The sequence below is a fragment of the Gymnogyps californianus genome, chromosome 20 (genome assembly GCF_018139145.2).
Source record: "Gymnogyps californianus isolate 813 chromosome 20, ASM1813914v2, whole genome shotgun sequence".
Classification (NCBI taxonomy): Eukaryota; Metazoa; Chordata; class Aves; order Accipitriformes; family Cathartidae; genus Gymnogyps; species Gymnogyps californianus.
The window spans coordinates 8,942,609-8,962,163 of NC_059490.1; the positions used below are offsets into that span (position 1 = coordinate 8,942,609).

The following is a 19,555-nucleotide window of genomic DNA, read 5'->3' on the forward strand; positions in this document are numbered from 1 at the left end:
ATGCCGCGCATGCGCGCCCACCTCCCCCGCCTCATGCGCCGCCGGCGGCGGTTCGCGCCTGAAATTGGGCGCGGGGCCCGGGAGGCGCGCGCCTGTGAGGGCGGTACCCGCCCGCGGGGGGCGGGGCCTGTCGCGGCCTAGAGCGGCGCGGCGGCGGCGGTGGCGGGTCGCCATCGGCATGCAGCGGGACGTGGGCGGCCTGCCGCTGGCCCCCGCGCTGCGGGCGAGGCTCGTCGCCGCCGGCTTCCAGACGGCGCAGGAGCTGCTGGAGACCGGCCCCTGCGGGCTGAGCAAAGGTACCGGCGGGGGGGAACGGGCGCCCCCGCTGCCGGTGGGACCGCGCCCGGCGGCCCGTGTCCCCGCAGGCCATCCCCCCCGCTTCGGGCGGGTCTCCCCTGCAGCCTTTCCCTAGCCCTTTCCTTTCCGCGAAACTTTCGTAGTAGCTTGTGAGCGAGGATGGGGTTTGAGCGGGGTTTCGCTTATTTAAATGGTTAATGCATATTAAGCAGCTTGGGCAGGTAAGGCGCTTGATCCGTACTGAAGTGGGAGCGAGCTCCCCTGAGAAGTCTCGCTGAGACCTCAGGTGAGTCTAGAGAAATGGGCAAAGTAAATATTTGCTGACTTTCACATGTGCCTAAGCAAAAAAAAAAAAAAAAAAAAAATGATTCTGATAAAAGATCTTTCTTACACTGAGTGATGGATGTAAGTGGGATACAGAAAAAGAACCACCAGAGGATTCTGTCTCTCTCATTCCTCTTCTTTCCCCAAAATAAACTTCTGTGAAGTCAGAAAGTGGCCTTTTCAAGAAGCTAAAATAAGATTTGCACAGCCATTGTAAGAAGTGTATCACGATTTTGATTATTAGCAGTTTTATTATCTATGATAATAGTTTTGCCTTGAAGATGAAAGTGAAGTAGCTAGATCCTGACAGGTATGTGTGTATACAGATAGACACACGGAGATATTTGCAGGTATCTCATCTCTGTTACTCGGTCTGTGTTTCACATCTAAAAATGATGCGTAAGGCGCTCAGCCCTGGAACACCCTGAGAATCCAGAGTACGATCAGTAGGTGTCACTGTCACTTACTACTCTGCAACCTGACTTCTTTTACAGGACCTTATTTGCTTCAAATGAAATTAATATGGTAGCGCATTCAGTGCAGAATAGGTGAATTGCTCTGCCAGATCTCATCCATGTCTGTGAACAGCAGTTTTGATTTTTTTATTTGCAGATAGCTTACTGTCACCTGCATTCTGAACGCAGGGCATCGTTGCTCTGAGTTCTTTTGAAAATCCCATCATTACTTCCAGAGATGTTGGCGAGCTGTGTGCATCGTTATACTAAAAGGATTAATGTTTTTGTGTTACACTGCAGAATGATCAGGTTCTGTCAAACAAGTTGCATTATCTCTTCATACTTCAAATAAATCACAGGTTATAAAAATAAGGTAGTGTTTCATGGTTTTTGCCTTTTCTAGAAATTGGAATCTCCAAAGAAGAGGCACTGGAAGCATTACAGGTGGTGAGACAGGAATGTCAGGGGGATGCAGCAAGGACTGCTGGGGGATCAGGCGCCACCAGAAAGTGCACAGCACTGGAGCTTCTGGAAGAAGAGCAAGCCCAGGGCTTCATCATCACCTTTTGTTCAGCACTAGACAATATTCTGGGAGGTGGTGTGCAACTAACAAAAATCACCGAGATCTGTGGAGCGCCTGGTGCTGGGAAAACACAGCTATGGTATTTTATTTTTAGATTACTTTTGTGCAACTGAGAATCACTTTTCTTTGTTTAGTTTAACGATGAAGAGAGTTCGTTTTTCTTCTTGTCACGACTGCAATCTCTGATTCTTCTACAGCATTATAAATATTATCATGATAATGGCTGTACTGCTTCCTGTTCCATGTATTCCTCAGCAGAAACGTCACGTTAGGAGTGATTTGGGAGGGGAGAGCTTTGGGATGTAAATATTTGTCTTTTTCCTGTTTCCCATGGCAGTATGCAGTTGGCAGTAGACGTACAGATCCCAGAATGCTTTGGGGGCGTAGCGGGAGAAGCCGTGTTCATTGATACTGAAGGAAGTTTTATGGTAGACAGAGTAGTGGATATTGCAACTGCCTGTGTGCAGCATTGCCAGCTTATTGCTGAAGCTCATCAAGAAGAAGGTACGTTGCTAAGTCGTTTCTTTCTGCCTAGTAGGCTAGGATCTGAGTGAAACGAGTGTCTCGTAGGCTGCAGTTTTACAGTTTGAGGGTTTCAGCAGCACTGCTGGCTTAAGGAGTTCTTGCTGCCAGCCTTTTATTTCCACCTGTGTGTATCATACCCTGAACTGCGTCAGTATGTGGAGCCATGCTGCAGACTGAGCTGATCTACTTTAAGAATAATTCTTTTCCTACGTGATGATTTGTGGGGTTTTTAGGGATGTGGGGGTTTTGGCTTTAGCTTTTTTTTTTTTTTTTAGCACTTTAATGATCGAATTTACAGCAAAACCCAAACACAACTCTGTCAGCAAAACTGAGGGATAATGTGCTGCAACACGGGCAGGAAGAGCAGCTGGGGAAAGAGAAGAGGAACGCCAGAATTTCTTAAGGCAATGTTGCTGCTGAAGCCCCATATTGTAAAACTGTAGCTGGAATTCAGGTCCTTCATAAGGTCAATATAGCCAGGTTGCATTTAATGAAGAGTTTTATTCTATAAGTCATCAGTGTGTTGGGGATACTGACACAACTTTTATGTTACTCTTAGAGTGTTTTATGCAGCAAACTTCTGTTTGAACAGAGGTAAAAGGACACCATATTAAACGAGCTACTGCCTGTACATTAAACAATGGATGATTAATAGTCACTGTTGTCGTCTGGTGGTGTTCTGGCTTGAAAATGATTTACTGGAAAAGTTCTTTTTTCAGAAATAAATTTTTCATTTTTGGAGCACTCCCTGGGAGGCTCCGGTGTATCTGTGTGCAAATGCTGAGATAGCATCTGCTCACCACCTTCTTGACTTTCAAGCCAGATGGAAGGTATGTTTCCCACACTCTTTACCTTGACTGTTTCTGTTTCTGGGGGTTTTGCTGTTGCAATATGGGGAAGGCATAGTTTGGTAGAAGGATGAAAGTAGCAATATGCTAGTACAGACTTCTGACTCATTTACTCATCTATTTGTTTGTTCTCAGATCATCTAAAAGCTTTGGAGACTTTCTCTCTTGAAAGTATCCTTTCTCACATCTATTACTTCCGTTGCCGTGACTACATAGAGCTTCTCGCACAGGTCTACCTCCTCCCAGACTTCCTTTCAGAGCATTCAAAGGTAAGGGTTATTGCAGACTTATCAGAAGGTATCACTCATCTTCACACTAAAGATTTTCAGGGATGCTCATCTGTGATAGTAAGAGTAACATGAGTAACACCTTGGTACCTCGTCAGCTTGGCAGTAATATATTGGCTGACGCCAGAGTACAAACATAAAGCTTGCTTGCTTGTTTGCTTTTTCGTTCCCATCCCAATTACGCTGGAGAGTAATCTGCTTTTGCTGCCACTGCTGCCATCATCCTGAATCTCCACTTTGAAGCGAGGACACTGGATCTATGTTGCCATGTGTTGTTACATTTCTATGAGCACTGAATTACGAATCATCACAAAACTTCTTTACAAAAGAGTCTCTGAGCCAGGTGTGCGTGTGATGACCATGATGCAGGGGGATCAGAAAGGGTTAGTGCCATTTTTTTTGTCCTAGAAGATCACTGAGGACCAGAAGCATCCTGCACCATCTTGGCATCCAGAAAGTGACTCTTCTTGTTCTTTCCAGTGCATCTTCTGTTGCTACAAGCAACCAGAGCCTGCAGCTTGACTCGTGGGTGGACTACAGTCAAAAAGTTTCCTAGTACCTAGTGTCTTAGTGAAATGCTATTGTAAGGCAGATTTGCACCACCTCCCTTCCGGATTTCTAGATTCTGCACAGCAGATCACTCCCTAACAGGATTTGGGGAAGGTGACTTGTGCCTCATTCTAACGGAGCACAAATCAGTGTTGTTTTGTTAGATTGTCTTTTGTATATCATTTCCCTTTTTGGAAGCTGTTATGTTCTTGAAAGTGCAGATGGGAGTCTTACTTTTGCTTAGTGTAGTCTGGTGTTTCCCTTTCTCTGCCAGGTACTAACGGTGCCCTGTTGTGTTTGCTCTTGTGGAAAGTACATGGCTTCATTAGCACGGTTACATTGGGCTGCAGTTCTCTGGTACCATCTGTGCTGATTATCTGTGCTTGGCCTGGAGCCTGAAATACTGAAGGTTGCAGGAGAACCGTAAGACCTTCTGGTGATTCCTTGGACAGGCTATAAGTGACTTGACAGATGGCTCATTGCAGTCCAGCTCTCATTAAAATTAGTCTGATCCCTCTGTGCAGACCTGGAGCTGAGACTGGGACCACAGGAAACCTCCAGGTTTTAGGGTTTTTTGAGAGAGACATAGTTGTAGGGAGTGTCATTTGAAATATGAGTTAGTTTGAGGTCTTGTTAATATTATGAGAAAGACCAATAATATGAAAAAGACTATGTTAGAAAGTATTATTGTCGTAATAAACCTAATTCTTTAAGGTCTAGTAGAGACAAACTGACATGGAGAGGGCATGTGTTACCAAGCTTTCTCTAGATAGCCTACTTTTGAATACTTTAAGTCTACGTGTTTGCTATTTTATAACAAGTGCAACTGGGAGAAAATAAACTAAATTGCATCCTACCTGGACATATTCATCTGATAGGCAAGTTATATAACTATGTATACATTCCTTTCTAGCATGAGTCATGTTTATACTGTTAGACTGATTGTCCTTAAAGTAAAAAAAATATGCATGAGGAAGATGTACAGGCTTATAGAAGAGACTTTGCAGGAAGGAGGAAAAATGAGAAGACAGAAGAATATCTTCTTTTAATTCTAACTATTTAATCTTCCTTTTCAAATTAAGATTTTTTTTTTCAGTTGGCGGCCCAGGGCCATTTCACAGAGTGATGTTTGCTGCAGCCTTGTATGTTCCAGTCACAAAGCGACTTCCCAGTAATGAGTTAAATCAATAACAGAGAAATCAGTTTTCTTGTGTTGTTTCCAATTTGTTATCTTGTGCATTAATGCAAGAAATTGTAGATACCTAGGATTTGAGTGACATCTGAACACGCAGATGCTGTAAGACTATCCATCTCCCTTCTGTATTTCAGACAAACTTGGGTCATCAAAACAGCTACAACAAATGAAGTTAGAATAAATCAAAATCCCAGCCTAATGTTTATAAGTGTCTTGAGGGTGATGAGCCAGCAGCAGGATTGTGCTCTAGCTTCAGCTAATGATTGCTACAAAGAAATAATTCAGCAAAGCAAACATCTTCAGGCAAGACAGATACTCAGCTCCATTCCATAGTGTCTGGAATATCTCTAAGCATCTGTTAAAATCCATGTTTCTAAGATAGATCACTGATATGAGCCTTAGAATCAGATGAGTTATCTTAACAGTGACTACAGACAGCATGTATTCTAATTTTGGTTTGGATTTAATTTTTGAGGGAGAAGGTGAAATAAATTAGTGTTCGTGGAGAGTTGATTGAAGTACAATTCTGATGTTTAATGATTTTTTTTTTTTTTCCTCCAGCTTCTCTTCTGCAAGGCTTTAAGTCCAGCTTTGTTATTGTCGTGGTTTAACCCCAGCCAGCAACTAAGCACCACGCAGCTGCTCCCCCCTCCCAGTGGGATGGGGAGAAAGATTGGGGAAAAAAAAGTAAAACTCATGGGTTGAGATAAGAGCAGTTTAATAACTAGAGTAAAATAAAATATAATACTAACTAATAATAATAAAAATATAATAATAATTGTAATGAAAAGGAATATAACAAAAAAAGAGAGAAATAAAACCCAAGAAAAGACAAATGATGCACAATGCAGTTGCTCACCACCCGCTAACCGATGCCAGAGCCGCGATCTGCCCCTCCCGGCCAACTCCCCCCAGTTTATATACTGGGCATGACGTTCTATGGTATGGAATAGCCCTTGGCTAGTTCGGGTCAGCTGCCCTGGCCGTGCTCCCTCCCAGCTTCTTGCACACCTGCTTGCTGGCAGAGCATGGGAAACTGAAAAATCCTTAACTTAGGATAAGCGCTACTGAGCAACAACTAAACCATCAGCGTGTTATCAGCGTTATTCTCACACTAAATCCAAAACACACTGTACCAGCTACCAAGAAGAAAATTAACTCTATCCCAGCTGAAACCAGGACAGTTATTTTGTATTCTGTACCAGGTGCTGCAGAGATAAGTCAGCTAGCTGTAAGTGAGCGAGCTCTGAAACGGGAAACAGTCGGAAGGGCAGCTCTGTGCTGAGTTAACTAATGGGAGAGCTTAGCGCAGCATTTTGTTTAAGCTAGTGCAGCTATGGTCTGAGCTAGTATCTATGCATAATGCAGTACTGCACCTAGCAGCGTACTAGTGTGTTTGGAGCTTGAGGCTCTTTACTCTGCACTTTGTGGAGTGCTGATTGTCTCCAATATAGAGAGAGAGACAATAGGTGTTATGTTGTCATGCACATCTGAGTATGAAATAAAAGACTGTCATCACCTTCTATATAACATTACAGTGCACTTAAAAAGAGGTCTTACTGCTTTTTGTCATTTGTTTGTGGATAGTAATGGTAGTTTTTCCTTTTCTTCTGTATTTAGGTCCGACTGGTGGTAGTTGATGGAATTGCATTCCTTTTCGCCATGACTTTGAGGACCTCTCACTTCGAACGAGGCTTTTGAATGGTCTGGCACAGCAGCTGATCATCATAGCAAATGATCATAAATCAGCGGTAAGTCTGGGGCAGGTTTAAATCACAAAAGATGCTACTTTGGAATAAGTACGTTACAAAGAATTAAGCAAATGTGATTTGTGATTGTCTGTAAATGACAAAATAAAACTGCAAGAATGTCCTCTACATTCGTGTTTGCCAGTTTGGTTAGTAAATACAGATGGATCACACAGGCAAAACTGTTTAGGTGGAAAATTCCTAGACTTGCCAAAATAAGTAAAATTTGCATTAAAAGCATCCTGCAGATCTTAATTAAATGGTAGCATATCAATTTTTCATGCTGTTTCACATCGTCTTCTTTAATGGTTTGGTTGAACAAGGAATGCTCCTTTGGTGACTTTTACCTACAAAGCACGTACATTAAAATACATCAGAATATTTAGCGACTCCAACATAATTTTCCACTCTTCGTTTAAAAATAAATTACTGTCTTAGCGGAGGAACTGTTCTTAGGGAGGAGAACCACTTTATCTGCTAGTTTGGCTTGTTCTTCTGGCATCCATGGAAACCCATAGCTTCCTTCCTGGGCATTGTTTCTACATCATTTACGCCAATATGGAGGCCAGCAAATCTGCAGCCGCGTAGCCAGCAGATGGCACTCAGAAGCTACATCTGTTCCAGAAGTTGTTTTGGCAAGTCTTTTACAGCACAGAAAAGCATTGTTCAGGAATTAGAGCTTACACAGTCTCAAAATGGTGCTTGTGCCTGTAACCGTTTCCAGGTGACTTGCAACCTTGTCACCCACAACTCTCTTCGTGCAATTGGCTTTGGTTCGTAACTGCTAAAAATAAGCCTCCCCTTGTGCTTCCTCTGATAGCTGCAGGAAGGGAAAGAGCACAGCTCTACATTCCGCCTGGGTTAGGCGATTGGGCTTGCTGCTGAAAGCGTACCCTCTCTCTTGCCCTGACATGAATTATGAAGCTTCTTCCTGCTGGTGTGGGTACCAAGGGAGATGAATGTTATATGACTGCTCAATTTGCACAGCCTCCAGTTTACTGAGTGCTTTCACTCATAAATTGGGTACCTGGTGACCTTGAACAGGAGCAGATGTCATTGTACAGTCTTTTTTTTGGCCAAGGGAAACTTATATAACTTATTTCTATTGAACAAGTGAGCAGTTTAGTACAAACGCTTGCTAAATAAACACTTGCTAAAGAAGTGATCTATTGCAGAGCTTTAGAAATGATTTAGCTCAGAGTGACCCTCTTGTTAGTTTTTGAGTTAGTTCCATGTAGCTTGCAAGCAGTCTAAATTCAGCTTGCATGCAGAGATTGCTTGTCAGGCAGCAAAGCTGGGCAGTCTGAATGCTCTAATGTAGTAGGAATAAGTTCCTTTAGTTTCTAAAGCTGAACTTGGTGCGTTGTGCTAGGATGCCCAGACCAGCCCTTCTCCAGCAGTGAGATGGGGAGCCTGTTTGGGGCTGGTATCATCCATATGTGATGAGTTACTTCTCTAAAATATGCAATATATGTCTTGGGGCTTTCAGCTATGTAAATGTTTTGGTGTGTGCTCAGTGGAATTGCTTGCTCTAGCACACTTCTCTAACTGTTCAAGCAAGAATCATACAAGCATGTCAAACAATGAAAACCCCTAGGGTTTAAGATAGGTACAATTTTTTATTTTTCATTTTTAATGAACTTTGCAATTAATATTCCTGGCTCTTTTCTGTCTCACCCACCCCCACTTCTACCAGGGATCTAACCTAGACTGTCTGTGAACCTCCTACGAGTGAGTCGTGCTGCGAAAACACTCCCCCGCTCTGTCTGTTCACTTTCATTCTGCTTTGTATTGTACCCACTTGCGCATTTTTAGACTACAAGGTGCAGAAATTCTGTTAATCACTAGGCTTATGCATGTTTTGAGCAGCACCACCAAGTTCATTTATGTCACAGTGACTGAAATCTATCTCTTTATAGAGGGCTAGTACAAGTCGTGTGCATCTAAATGCAGATCCAAACAGTATTTAGTACAAATACGGTGCAATATACAAGTTGTGTAGAGTTTGCATCCCTTGGGAAGGGAGAAATTTAGGTTTCTTTAAAGTCTTGAATGAAAGAAATCTACCTTCTATGCGAAAATACATTTTGCAGGGTTCTCTTATTTTGTTTTGGCTATTGAGGAAAGACGAGGCACCTTTACAGTTTCTTCTCGTTAACATGAAAGCTTCATTACAGTAGGCAAGAGTTTTGCCTGAGTAACTTAAAAGCTTTTTGAAAAATCCCTCTTTTCCCTCCCACCAGTATGCTGCTTTTCTGGAGATTTTCTTGTTTGCTTGCTTTTGTTTCCTCTTTTAGGTAGTTCTGACAAACCAAATGACAACAAGGATTGGACAGAGCCAGTCCACATTGGTACCTGCTTTAGGTAGGTGTTTAGTTTGTGAGTTGAAAACTGAGTTAATCTTCAAGTATATGACTTCCTTTCTTTTGGCATCATATATGAAGAAAATGAAATTGTTTTCTGAATTTCTGCAGTGTAGCAGAATCCCTGGTGAAACTATTAGACCCGTCTGGAACTGCTAGCATTGTGGAACTCTACAGTAGTGCTTATCTATGTCAGCATTGTAATTATAATGAGCAACTGTCAAATTTTATTGTAAAACATGGTGTGCAGATTAGAATCCTGGTTAGATTTTTGAAAAGGGATTACAAATATTTTTAAAAGTCATGACATTTTCAGATTGCAGAAACTCACAGATTGAGAGTGCTGCTGGATTTTTTTGTTTGTTTGTTTTTAAACCAAAATTTTTAATACTAAACTTGATATTAGATCTGTCAGTATTCCTTAAGATGACTGAATCAGCCTTTATGGGGAAGCACTAGGTACTAAGAACTCTCTGAGTAACTAGGTTTTTAGACGTGCAGCTAATGTATTGCAGCCTTCCCCTGAGGATCTGAGGCTGTGGAGTTCCCTCTATTCCAGCTGCAGCTGTGTCAGCTAAGGAGGCCGTTGCCTCTGCTGGAGGTCACTGCCACATCCTATGGGCTGGCTGAGCTCTTTATGTGATTGTCTCTCAATCTGTTTCAGCCAAAAGTGGGCCAGGTAAGCTTGAGCTATTTAAATAATAAGTAAACCTCTGATAAATCAGGTAATTTAGACTGAAATTGGCTAGTGAATGATCGTGCAAAAAATGTAGGGATGGTCCTGGGAGCAGTAAACCTCTAGCAGGAATGTGGTGATGAACAGGTTAAAGCACTAAGAGAAGAACACAGCTTAATGGTTGCGCACTATGCTGCAAGTTCCTAAATTCTCTGAGAATCATTCACTGCCTCTCCAAAACAGTTTAAATTGTTTATTTTGCCATTGAACACGTTCCATTAATTATTTGCAAAGGTGTTTCATATTTGCTGCATAGCGGGATCTCTCTACCCATTGCTCTTTACAGTTATGATGTAGAGGGAAGTTCTATGTGGGATCCTCAACTACAGCCTGCCCATAGTGAGTTTAAGTGTTTTTTACAGGCTGCTCCATTTTGCCCTGTAATGAGCAGAGTACCTCACATAGACTCTTCTGCTGCGGTCACAGGGGAAAATAGAACAGTTCTTCTGAAGTAGAGATTTTGACAAATGAAGAAAAAGCTCAGCGTTTAAAATCTTATTTCAGGTTGTAACTTTGTATTGTTTTATGACGCACTTAAAGGGCACAAATTCTCTGTCTACAGCTTCAGTTTCTGTGAACTAAGTAATGGCTCCCTTGTTCTGGAGGGGAGGGAGAAGAAGGGGGCAGTACAAAGGCAAAGATGTTCTCAGCGTCTGAACCATTTGGCACAGATGTAAGATAAAATGAACAAATACAGACCATCTCCTTCGAGAATGTGAAGAATGTGGAATTTTGAGCTGCGCATGCAGATAAAGAGCCAGCTTCCAGTATCTGACCCATTTGTTGTTTTTTGCATCTTGCTCTCTGATGTATTATTTTTGGCAGCCTTTCTGGCTACAAACTCAATTAAAGCTAATAGATTCTGTCTTTTTTCAATAGCCAGTGTTGTTTGAGAGCTGTTGTGTTTATTGAGTGATAGGGAAAGTAAAGAATGTGAAGACATTCAGAGTAGGTTATAATTCAAAGATATCATGTATTGTTTTGTGCATATTTTCTTTTACAAACCTTTAATTTGACATAACCTCATATTGACCATAAACTGATTGCGACTTTCACCAGAACGTGTGTGTAACCACATAGTATTGTTAAACTGAGTAGTGTGTACTCTTGCAAAAATGAAACTTTGTACCAGTTGGTAAAATATTTAAGCTAAGAGATATTCCCCTCATCCTAAACAGCGGTATCTCAAGTTGAGCATTTCCGAGTGGTAGAAAGCTGTTTTCATTTTGATGTGAATTTATTCCATAGACTTGGTGCAAGTATTGAGCTGGTGGATTACAAGGTGATTTTTACAACCCACTCCAAAGGGATGCTATTTCACCAGTCTCATTGTAAACACTAAAGAACCTCCTGCTCCTCCATGGTTCGTTGTAGCCAAAGGAACTATTGAGGGAGGGAGGAGTCAGCAGCAAAACCCCAAGTAAAATCAATCCTATTGCCTCCCCTAAATCGGTTTTCTCCCCATTGATTGGTAAGCCTTAGAAACAGCCTTTTCTAAGATTTCAGAAGGGCATTAATCTCTAAACTCTTATTCAGCTTCCTAGCAGAAGGGAAATTCTTAATTATTGGGGGGGGGAAGCACAGATGCTGCAAGGTATTAAGCCAAGAGCTTTATGAAGGGGACAGCTTTCTTTCCCACTAGTGATAGCTAAGCTGGGTGTTCCTAGACATTTCTACTGGATATACTTAGAAAGGAGGTCAAATATTAATCTACAGCCAGTTTAACTCAGAAATATCTCATTTTACAGTAGCATTTTTCTCTCGTATTCAACACAGTTGGAAACATTCTGGTGTCGAATTTGTACCCGTTGTAAAATGTGTTTTAATCTCTGACTTGGAACCGTATCTGATAGCCAAAATCTTTAATCTCAACTTAGATATAGTGGAGCAAGGTCTGGCAAGATGCCTAGAGGGTCTAGGTCTTCATTACAGCTGAATTATTTTTTTTCTTCTCTGTACTATAATGAATACCGGAGCACATGGGGCATGTGGGGCTGGTGACATGATGGAGACCAGCAAGTGATTCAGAAGTTACAGGGTTGTGTGCAGGTGAATAGGAGAGGCTTGCAGCACTTAAACAAAATGACTGTTTTAAAATGCAGTCCATCTTTGGACTACTGACTGTCTCCTGGGATAAACAGAGGAAGACACCCAATAAAACTGTCTATAAATTGACTGAGCTTGTGGTCAGGTGTGAACTGAAACAGTTCACCCCCCCGCCCCTTGCTTTTGGTTGTGTTCTTTTGCATTTTGCTGTCAGAAGCAGAAGACTGCTTCAGGGGCCCTTAATACTTTAATAATCATTGACTTTCTCCCAAAGCTTGTATCCCAAAGGGAGTGATGTTTGCTCATAATTATGCCTGAGAGACAGAATATCACAATTTTGAAGTAGGATTTAGACATACTCACTAGACTTCTTCAGGAGTAATTAGAAAAATTTTTTCTTCATGCTGCCCCTGTTTTCAAGATTTGTCTAGTACCTGTGCTTTATTAGGTGTATATATATAAAATCTTTCTACAAATATGGAAGTATTGCATCAAGCTTTCTATAAAACACACTGTGAGTACAGAGGTTATTCCTTGTCTCAGTATATTTGATAAACTAGTTGTGAAATCCTTGCATATATGAAAAAGACGTGGTTCATTACTGCAAGAAAGGTATATATGTTTCAATTGTGGGGTTTTTTTGGAAGACTGGTCTAATTTCAGTTCAGTTTACTAATGATGCTGCTGTTGTAGGAGATAAATAAAATGGCCTGTCATTTTGTGTCACCCAGGAGAAAGCTGGGGACATGCTGCTACTGTCCGTTTAATCTTTCACTGGGACAACAGTCAGAGGTAAGTGATAATGTAGGCCAGTAAGGTACACAATACTGACAAGCGTGACATTTGAGAATCTTTTTTAGACTGGGCCTAGTGGCCAAGCAGGGATTTGAATTTGACTTCTGGCCTTGGTCTGCCATGTCCCAGGCTACTGAGGCTCGAGAAGAGCTTTCTAGTTCAGCCTAGGACAGTGGGGGCTGAACTGTCATGCTCCTGCTTCTCACCATGGTCAGCTTGCTGCAGTGCTGTACTTTCTTTCTGACAAGATGCCATATCTCATCAAAATATAACATCCTAATGGCAGTTGCTCAGATGCAAGAATTTAGGATCTGGTGGCTAAGTAGAAATTTGTTTTTACTGTCTGCATTTTGTAAGCAGGGGGGTAGAATTTCTTTGCTTCAGTCTTTTAGGCCCCAGTCAGTACAAAGCCAAAGATGCCGAAGAAGGCTTTCCACCTAGATAGTGATTCTCAGGCGGACAGACTGTAGGCCTGCTGACCCCTGAGCCTCGGTGGCAGCCATTGGATCTTTCTGCTTTTGAATGCAGCAGGATGGTTCTGCAAAACTGGACAGCTATGCAGATGGCAAGTTACAATGACCTGCAGAGAGGTAGAAAGCAAGCTGTGTTGACTCCCAATGCAGAGCTGACCTATGGAGGATGATTTTAGAAGCCCAAAGGAATGAGGATGACCCTTCTAAAAACAGTATGAAGTTCTGTCTTTTGCAATGAGATCTTTTCTGTTTCCTGGTTCTTTTTTCCCCTCTTCACTATATTGCAAGCTCACTTCTCTTTCCTAGTCAGTTAAATTTGTCTTGTATATAGTATCACAATGCAGCAACTTGAGATTAAGAAGCCTTGCTTCAATTCCCTAATCTTCTGCAAACAGCGAACAAAAATGCTACTGGAATGTTGTTGTGCATAGTTTTGCTTGTTAAACTTGAAAGAGAAATGCAGTGACACTTTCTTGCGGAGTTTTGTTTTTAAAATTCAAAGTTTGAAGGCAATGCAGAATGATTACAGCAGGCTGTTTAATTTGGAATTAAATTAACATCATCAAGTTGCATCAACATAATGATTGCAGAGTGAACAAAAGTTAATTTTATGTATCAAAAATAAAGAGCTTTTTTCTTATGCAACACAGCTAGGAAGGTTGTAGATACAGATTCCAGAAAGCAAGCCAAAGATAGACAAACATGTTTTATTTACTGTTCTAAATATGCAGCTAATGTAGAGCGGGGCCTGCAGAAGCATAGCAATTCTGATTACAACTGCCTATCTGTAAAAAGCAGAAATAGCTAGATTCCGTTGCATTGTTACACGAACTACCTATACCTGATGATCCATCATAGTTTTGTTGTTCTTGTTTTTATGTTAGGTTATCGAGGCACAAAGATGACCATTTGAACATCGATTTGCCTTTTTTTTTTTTTTTTTTTTTTTTTAAATTGTGCTTTGGCCAAATACAGTATCTGTCTCTTTCTTTCTCTCTACTACTGAAAATGTCAGAGCTTAATTATAAGGGTTCTCGTTGCTGTGAGGAAAGATCCTGTTGAGTCAGAGGCACGAGCAGAGCTCTAGCTGAGTGCTTGTAAAAGCATGGCTTCTGCAGCTTCAGATTTAGGCTATTTTGTAAAGTATAACCCACCACTTAAATGTTCTGAGGAATTCCCTGTGTAGCTAATATGAAGTGGCAGTGTTCCTCAGGCTGTAATTACGTGCTCTCTAATAGAATGGCACCTCAGGGAGGAAAAAAAAAAACCAAAATAATTAACAGGATCTTTGGCAGGGTGTCTTGATACAGAGAGGAGAACACTTTCTATATTGGCTTTACATAAGTAAGTTTTGGGAAGGTGGGCATGGTGCAGACTAGCAGCCCTGGGACTGGTTGAAAAACCCCTTGCTTTTGAGCTGCTTTGCAATCTTCTATCTATATTATGCAAGCATATTATGGGGCTAGGTGCTGTATAAGCACAAATCAAGATGCATTGCTTAGAGTCTAAATGCACAAAATCAAGCAAGTGTTAGAGGAGAAATAAAAGAGAAACAATTTTCTCAAGGTTATGCTGTATGTCAGTAGCAAGGTCAGGCTTAGAAATAGAACATCTTATTCTCCATCCGCTAGGTTATATTGACAGGCTTGTGAAATTGCTAGAAAAAACCTCCCTAGAAGTATTTGAATTTTTGAGGGTATCATCTCCCAACTTTGAGAGGTCAATGAACAAATGATTGCTTAATGGAGTAGGAAAGACTTTTGCTCAAAACCTTTTTTGTTTGCATTTTAAGAAAGTGGCATTTGGATTTAATTCATAATGAATATTGTTCCAAAAATGTGATCAAATACTGTGATGAAACAAGGCTAATTAATCATTCACTCTTTCTAGTAGGTCTCATTGTATTTGAGCTGACAGGTCATGTAAGGATGGGAATTTGGCATCCACAGTTTAACTGACCTATATGAAAATACATAAGAATTCCACTGGTCGCCTACTTCATGATTGTGGCAAAACTTGGGTCTGGTCATTTGGTTACTTGGAATTTTTATTATTGTATTCACTAATCATAATTATCTGTTTTTTTGTTTAACTAGGTTGGCAACATTGTACAAATCACCGAGTCAGAAGGAGTCAACCATACCGTATCGCATTACAGTTAGTATCTCTTTTGGGATGGAGATACAGAGATGGGAGCAAATTGTTAGCTGTAAAGGAATTTTCAGACACATAGACAAATCTGAAAATGATGTTTGCTTTCTTAGTGTTGCCTTTCAGTTGCCTTCTGAAGGATGGGATGTCCCCATGTTTATGCATATTTTGCACCTTTTCTCTTTAGAAAAATGACCCAGCATATTAGTCCTCTTAGCATTAAAACATTTTGATTTCCAGATCAAATTTACAGGCAGCCTGTCCCCATCTGTTCTTGTGCTAGTACTGCTTATTTTATCTGCCCTTGTTGTTAACTTTTGGCCTAAGTGCAATTACAGAGAACAAACGTGCACTCTCTGAGCCTTCATTTTGGGAGACTTGAACAAGCCAAGCTGTTTTCTCCCTTGTCAGGTAGGTTGTTGTTTCCCTAGTGGCTCTTCTCTGCATCTGTTCCAGTTGAGTTTATCTTTTTAGGACAAGGGTGACCAGAATCATACATGGTATTCCAGAGGTCTCACCAGTGCTTTGTGCCATACATATTTCTACATCTCTGCTTTAAGTGCATTGCCTGATATAACCTAGGTTGTATTTATCTCTTTCATAGCTCCATCCTACCGGAGACCCTATGACCCGCCAATATATACAGATTTTTCTCTTCTGTCACTATCATATGAGGAGCTTCCAGCTTATGGCAGGAGTCCTTATTCATCCCTACTTAAATCCTGTGATTATTTTGTTTTGTGGAGTGCTTAGATACATATTAATGAGAATACATACTGTCTCAGCTGTATTTAGGTTTAAAAAAACCCCACCACTCGACTCTTATATCTTCAAATGTCAGATGCATAGGTACATGCCATAACTATTTGCTATGTGTCCTCATGGAAACACGTTGCCATAGCATTTCCTGCAGATTTTAATGCTGCCATAAGATGAGATCTTCAAACTATTGAACAGAAATCAGATTTTTTTTCGCTCCTGAATGTATTCACCTGGACAGAAGAAATACTGCAAAAATATATATATATATATTCTTAGTTCTGTAAAGACTGGAAGGGTAAATGGGACTACATCCCAAGGTTGTTTGGATCATGTGATGTGAGTGTGCAACCCTTTCTCTCCAGCTGACAAACAGATGGATTTTATCTTAGACAGTTTAATTGCCTTTTCCTTTCAGTTTTATATGCATTATAAAACAGCTATGCTGTCTTCTGTGTGAACTTGAAATACAGTTGAGATTGTATCCTAATCAAAGATTAGTTAAAACTTAAGATTATCCCTGTGTTTTTTCTCTTAATCCTGTTGAGCTGCTTCAGCAGATGGTTTCTGTAAGTAAAAAATATATTATCCCTGTTTCTTTCATGAAATTCATGTCTGATGGTAACAGTCTGCTGTTATAATTTCTCATTCCCATCTCCGTAGTTAAACTGGAAGATGTAAATACATGTTCACTGTTTCCAAATCTGATCTAGCACATCTATGTATAACCAGCATACAAAAAAAGATAATTAAAAAAAAATAAATTCCTCAAGCCTAGGTCCTCAAAGATGTTTAGGCTTATGCAAATTAGATACTTTGGTACCATTGACAAACTGGCTGTTCAGTGCCTGTGAGCCGATGCAGAAGTGTGTAACTTGGTGACCGAGGTCTAGTTCTTTTTCAGCTGTGTCCTTTCCAGCATACTGGCAAGTCGGTCACCACTCTGAGCAAGTGTGGAAGCTGTGGAACACCTATCAAATGAAATAGTTTCTTTCACAGGCTGATAAGGATTCATTCTTAAATGCAGAGTATAGAAATGTAAATTGATTTATGCACAAGGGAGTAAGTAGATCATCTGATTCACCTAAATTTCCCAGGTAATGTGACCTGATTATTTCATCGTGAAAGATAGAGACCCAGGACCTATATTCTGGGTAGGAACTGTCAGTATTTCCCTGAACTGTGGAGGGTCTGCCAGGCTAGCAATGAGAATACCACTCAAGTAATAAAGCCATCTACCTTTGTCAATCTTGATGCAGTCTGTAGATACCAGAAGACGTTAAAAAGGAATTCAAAATGACCATAGACTGTCTGAGCTTTGTAGGTCCTTGGTTCCATTAGCCACATTCTCGCCATCTAAAAAACACTAACAAGCTTCACAAATACACACAAAACTCTTGTATTTTCGAGGCGCTACGCCCAGAAGGTACATGCCTTTAACTAAATGCAAAACATCCATACTTAAGCAGCCTACTTTATCATGTTCTGGCCTTTATAACCATTGGAATGCTTTTGCTGGGAGTCTAGCGTGCTGGATTAAGTGGATTCTTGGCTACAGATCCACTTTTGTGCCTAAGGGAAATGGCAGAGATTAGATGCAAGCAGCAGTGAAACACTAAACGCGAAGATTCCCCATTACGCTATTTAGAATAACACTTGAGTTGCTTATAATAGCAGAGGGACTGCACAAATTCTGCCCTTGTGGCACCTCTTGCTGTTTGTTCCTTTAAAAACATAGCAGGCTGTGTGAGGTGAGCCATTTAGAAATAGAAATACAGAGATGGGAGACTTAAGTAAAACATTTTGATTGGGTTTTGTTTTGTTTTGGACTGATCTTGGGGTGGGACACTGGCACGTTAGAGAAGTCACATGTCTGGTAGTAATTCTACCTGCTTTTTCACACTGCACCAACCTAAAATGTCAGCTTTCCTGAAATGCTCTCATCCCCACATTGTCTCTACCTGAGCATTTAGGATCCCCAAAGCAGTTTCTTTTTCTGATTAACCCCTTTTCCTCTCTAAGTCTGCACTGCAGTGAGAGTCTTCACTGAGCTGTCAGCAGCGCTCCCTGCACAGCATTTGTCTGGAGATGGGAAGACAGTTGCAGGCTTCACATAACATCTCAGTATCTCCGTCTGCATTGGTGACATGTTTAACTAACTGATTTTCCAGATCTTTCATATTTTTAAATCTTTTAAAATCATTAAATTGTGAGCTACAGTAACAGAAAATACGAATGGTGCTAAGCCAGATAGATCACTTGAAGCTCACTCCTGAGTAGCAGCATCTAGTTTTCACTTCTACATTTAGTTTTTGGCAGTTAAAGGTTCTCATCCCATTGTGTCCCATAAATTACTATGCTGGGACAGTCTTTGCAGTCTAGAGACTGATTCAGATATGCTGTTCTCTTACAATGTCTCATTGATGTTTTCAGTTCATTAAGTAGATACATGAAACAAAAATATCCTAGGTTTTAGAAATTCACAGTTTTGTTTCTGAAAATGACTGAGGCAATTAATTCAGTCATCTCCTTGCTTCTGTGGGAGCTTGAAAAAGGGCTGAAGGATTTGGCTTTTCATTTATTTAAATAGGCAACATAATTTACAGAGAAGCAGCGCTTCATAGCCATAGGGGTTATTAGTGGTAAAATGAAAATGATAGCCTGGTTGGTGAAAATAAAATACCTTTAAAAAATAAAATGAGGAGACACAGTTATTAGTTGGCATGTGTGTTGAAAAGCTTGCAGTTCTGAGCTTAGCCTGGTCTATAAATGTTCTGTGGCTGCTCATCTAAAATAAATGACAGCATCATACCTTATTCTGATCTTCTGGGAACTAGTTACTCATGCTTTATATCCATAGAAGTGTTATCACATGATTTTGCTTATATGTTACAGTCTCATGGCTTCCGAGATGTGCAGCCTCCAGCTGTCACTCAAAATGCAGAAGATACTGAAATGAACCCTCGCAAACGGGCACGGAGAGAAGAGGAAAAGTAGTAGTGATTCAAAAGCTGAACGTTAAAAACCGTGTGCTATATGAGAACAGTTGCATAGTGAACATGCAACCAAAGGTAGCCTGAGAGACTCTAACTTAAATTCCTGCTCTGGACATTATTTTGACATTAAGACTGCAATACACAAATTTGTCGCAGTAAATTCCTTTGTGTATGGCATAATTTTGCTTCTATAATAAAAATCTGTGTTTTCTATAACAAGAGGCTTCAGCTTTTTTGTGGGAGATGGAGAATACAACTATTTATTTTACTCTGGATAAAAAACCAATGAAATGCGAGCATCTAATACAGTGCATTTAGTGAGACAGGTCTTGATCACTCATCTGGTTTTGTGTGTATCTGCATTTTAACAAGGTTTCATGCAGCAGTCTGCTCATATACCTCAGACCAGGGCAGAAGGCAGTGGA

The 19,555-nt window shown here is 40.8% G+C and overlaps 1 protein-coding gene across 1 annotated transcript; it reads left to right on the plus strand.

The window, feature by feature from the left end:
* The first annotated feature begins 178 nt into the window (after positions 1-178).
* Positions 179-19,343, plus strand: RAD51C (RAD51 paralog C). Its single transcript, XM_050909087.1, is given in 10 exon segments — positions 179-296; positions 1,480-1,738; positions 1,997-2,163; positions 3,168-3,301; positions 6,684-6,711; positions 6,714-6,814; positions 9,109-9,175; positions 12,688-12,748; positions 15,321-15,381; positions 19,030-19,343. Coding segments are annotated over 10 exon segments (1,098 nt in total). The 3' UTR covers positions 19,132-19,343.
* The last annotated feature ends 212 nt before the right edge of the window (positions 19,344-19,555 follow it).